This window comes from Cyprinodon variegatus, unplaced genomic scaffold, assembly GCF_000732505.1.
Source record: "Cyprinodon variegatus isolate N-32 unplaced genomic scaffold, C_variegatus-1.0 Scaffold41, whole genome shotgun sequence".
Taxonomy (NCBI): Eukaryota; Metazoa; Chordata; class Actinopteri; order Cyprinodontiformes; family Cyprinodontidae; genus Cyprinodon; species Cyprinodon variegatus.
The window spans coordinates 538,787-542,207 of record NW_015150494.1 but is presented as its reverse complement, the minus strand read 5'-3'; the positions used below and the strand labels follow the sequence as shown (position 1 = coordinate 542,207).

General features: G+C 41.0%; 1 protein-coding gene across 2 annotated transcripts in view; it reads right to left on the bottom strand.

The window, feature by feature from the left end:
• Positions 1-1,500: 1,500 nt before the first annotated feature.
• LOC107081787 (serine/threonine-protein kinase/endoribonuclease IRE1-like) overlaps positions 1,501-3,421 on the bottom strand; it is a 9,320-nt gene continuing 7,399 nt past the window's right edge. Inside the window, exon 7 of one of the 2 annotated variants that reach the window (XM_015370032.1) lies at positions 1,501-3,353. In XM_015370032.1, the coding sequence (XP_015225518.1) occupies positions 2,793-3,353 (561 nt within the window). In that variant the 3' untranslated portion in view covers positions 1,501-2,792. The remainder of the gene's footprint in view (positions 3,354-3,421) is intronic. The other variant, XM_015370033.1, reaches the window with a different exon arrangement.

Sequence of the window (3,421 nt, the reverse complement as noted above, 5' to 3'; positions counted from 1 at the left end):
CAAATTCTTTTTTCTTTTTAGATTATTTGACAAGTAGAAATTTAATAATATATTTATTGGATATTAATAGGCAGAGAAAACACTAACTGGTAACTCATCCCCTAAGTGTTTTCAAGTAAATACCTCAAAAGTGTGGCATGTCTTTGCATTCAGCTGTCCACCTCCGTTTAATACAACCCAAGTTTAAATCTAGTGGACTAAGCCGGATGATTACAGCAGAGAGAAGTTTAAAGCGGGTTAAGACAGTGTAACTGGAAATCACAGGCTTTGAACTTCTCATGTACCCCTTTCCCACTGGCTGGAAAAAACTGTTTATACCCTGCAACAAGCGGCATTTAGTGGCAGTGGGAACAGCTCACTGACTCGTGTCTACCACCATACAACTCGGCAAACGAACCGTTAAAATTGCCTCGGCTCTGATCGGCATGCTGTGGGAACATCAGAGCCGGGTCAACTCACTAAATTACATGCAACCATTGAACACAACATACAGAAGTCAACACACCAACGCTTCTGATCTAACAAGCCGAAACAACTCTGTTCACATTCGATAAACATGTAGCAGCAATGAGGTAGCTTACCCAGGAGTGGAAACACAGCCTAACCAGGGAGAAAATGGACCAGCAGGTGAGGGTTAGATGGAAGCTGCACGCCACAAAAACCTCCAGCTGCAGCCGCCTACACCAGCAGAGAAATGCTGCAGAAACGCACGACAGGTAGAGCACCAGAGCCCAACCACAATCCCAGCCACAGATGGCAAAATGGCGCTTATCATTTCAGATGAGCGGATCAAGCACACCAGCAACTTAGGCAGCTGACATGTAGGGTAAACAAAGATGCATGCACCTTGCAGAGGCCTGTCCCACCCACCAATCAATGGTTTGCTTCTTGCAACACCTGGTACACCACATCTGCTTCTGTCTCCTTGAACCCCAGTCGGCCTCGGCAGATGGCCGCTCACACTGAGCCTGGTTCTGCTGTAGGTTCCTTCCTGTTAAAAGGGAGTTTTTCCTCTCTACTGTTGCTACAAGCATACTTAGTGTGAGGGAATGCCTCGAAACACTGGAGAATAGGGAACCCAGAGAAAACATTCAAAAACAAATTCCCCAAGGTGTTTACAGGATTAGGGAGACTGGAAGGTGACTATCGTATCCACCTGAGAGAAGATGCTGTCCCCTTTCACCTTACAACCCCTGTCGTGTGCCAATACCCTTAACTGAAAAAGTCAAGGAGGAACTAAAAAGAAAGGAGGAAATGGGGGTCATCTCCAGGTTGGGGAGCCCTACTGAGAACCCAATGGCAAAGTTAGACCATGTGTTGACCTCACCAAGCTCAGTGAAAGTGTGTGCAGAGAAAGATATATCTTGCCCTCTGTAGATCAGCCATTAGCACAGCTGAATGGCTGAAAATTTTCATAAAATTGGATTAGCATAAGAAAGTAGGGAACTAACAACATTTGTTACTCCCTTTGACCTTTTCAATGTGCTATGCTTTGGGATAAACTCGGGCCCAAGATGCAGCTTTAATGTGTTATATGCCATGCAGATGATGTCCTCGTATTGGGAAAGAATTAAGCAGAGCATGATGAGCGACTCACAGCTGTCCTTACGCTGCTGCAAGAGGCAGGGCTAACACTAAATGATACATGCACCTTTGCACAGACAGAAGTTCTGTTTATAGGACATAAAGTCAGTGCAGAATGCATTGAACCAGACCCAGAGAAAATCAGAGCCATTATGGACATGCCTTTCCCACAGAACATTGCAGACATTCGCCGTTTTTTGGGGATGATGACTTATGTTGCAAAACTCCTCCCTCACTTTGCAGATTCTACCAAACCACTCAGATCTGCTGGTAAAAGTAACTACATCTGCAGAGAATCCTGGGGAACTCCATGTTTGATGTCCCCAATTTTTGGTGATTAATATCTACAAGTCTACCAAAAAGTAAACTTTTAAACCAATCATATGCCTTTCTCTTACCCCACATAGGTGCAGCTTGCTCAGTAATATAATTGATTTTACTCTATTAAACGTGCCAAGTTACAATAAAATTACAATGCAATAACAAAAACGTTCAAAGGAGAGGGAATAATAAACATATCAAGGCCCATCACAAAATATCTTTTTTTATATGTACTTTTTAAGTACACCTTCATTTTACTTCCTAATTCTTGATTAATGCAGTACTTATTGATACAATAGCTCTAATAATATTATAGTATAATAATAGCTAGACAGTTTCTCATATTTACTGAAAACTATTTTATTATTAAAAAAAGAACTTTGAATTGTTTAAAGTTTGGACATTGTTTTAATTCCACAGTCAAAACTGTTGCATAGTTTCACACCAGAGACTGAAATGCAAAAACTTCTTATGGTTCTGATCTTACAAAATTCTTAAATTTGTGTACATTGTTTTAGTTCCAACCCATGTCAAAGCCATTACAGGAAAAATAAAGCTCCCCTCTTGGTTTGTATAGAACAACAGGGGTCCACTGTTGGCTGGTGCAGAACGACACAAGTCCCCACTGAGATAGGATGGAGCAACATACACACTCCAGGGTGAGCGAATAAGAAGAAAAATTATCAAAACAGACACATTTTTAAAACAATTTAATAAAATAACCCTGTTGTTCACACATTTTCCCCTCTGTGCGCCACTAAGGTCCGTTAACATGTTTCAGGACTCAACCAAAACCCCTCAGTGTTACGACCTTAAGAAATAATGAGATTTGGTGAAAATAATCAAATGTCACAAGTCAATCAAATGGAACAGATAAAGAACGGCGTTCACCATCCTTCTTTCAACTTCAGCTTGCAACGCTTATGATGTCTCGGGAGATCTTTCTTGACATACATACCAAAGCAAAACTTGCAAGGTACGTAGTCGGTTGCAACTGATTGACGGGTTGCTTGCCTTTTAGGTATGATTTGTCCCTTTCCAGAAGACAGAACAGAGCAGTTGTGGTGGTAGTTTCCCAGGTTTTTTACTTTGGTCAACAGCAAAGAGTGCATCGTTGAGCCTTGCTTGTGCGCAAGCGCCTTAGCCACATCAGATTTGTCTGAATGCTTCTGCTTCAGATGTCTTGTTAGTTTGGCATAAGGATTCTTACAGTAAAGACAATAGTTCCTCTTGTCATAGACACGTTGATCTGCAGTGTTTGAAGACATTTTAACTGTGATGTTATATTGTTGAGAGTTGCTTTTTTTTGAGCACTGCTTAGTTTTAGAAGATGGTTTTCTGTGGATTACTACAGTTTCTGTAGTTTCTTCTTCCTCAGCTTGTGGGTCATCATCCACTTGTTCATCTTCTGACATTTCCAGAGAAAGGGAAAATTGTTCTTCAGGATTCTGAAAGAAAATGTAGCTTATTATTTTGCAAACAAGAGAATATGATACATGCATCATTTTTTTTTTTT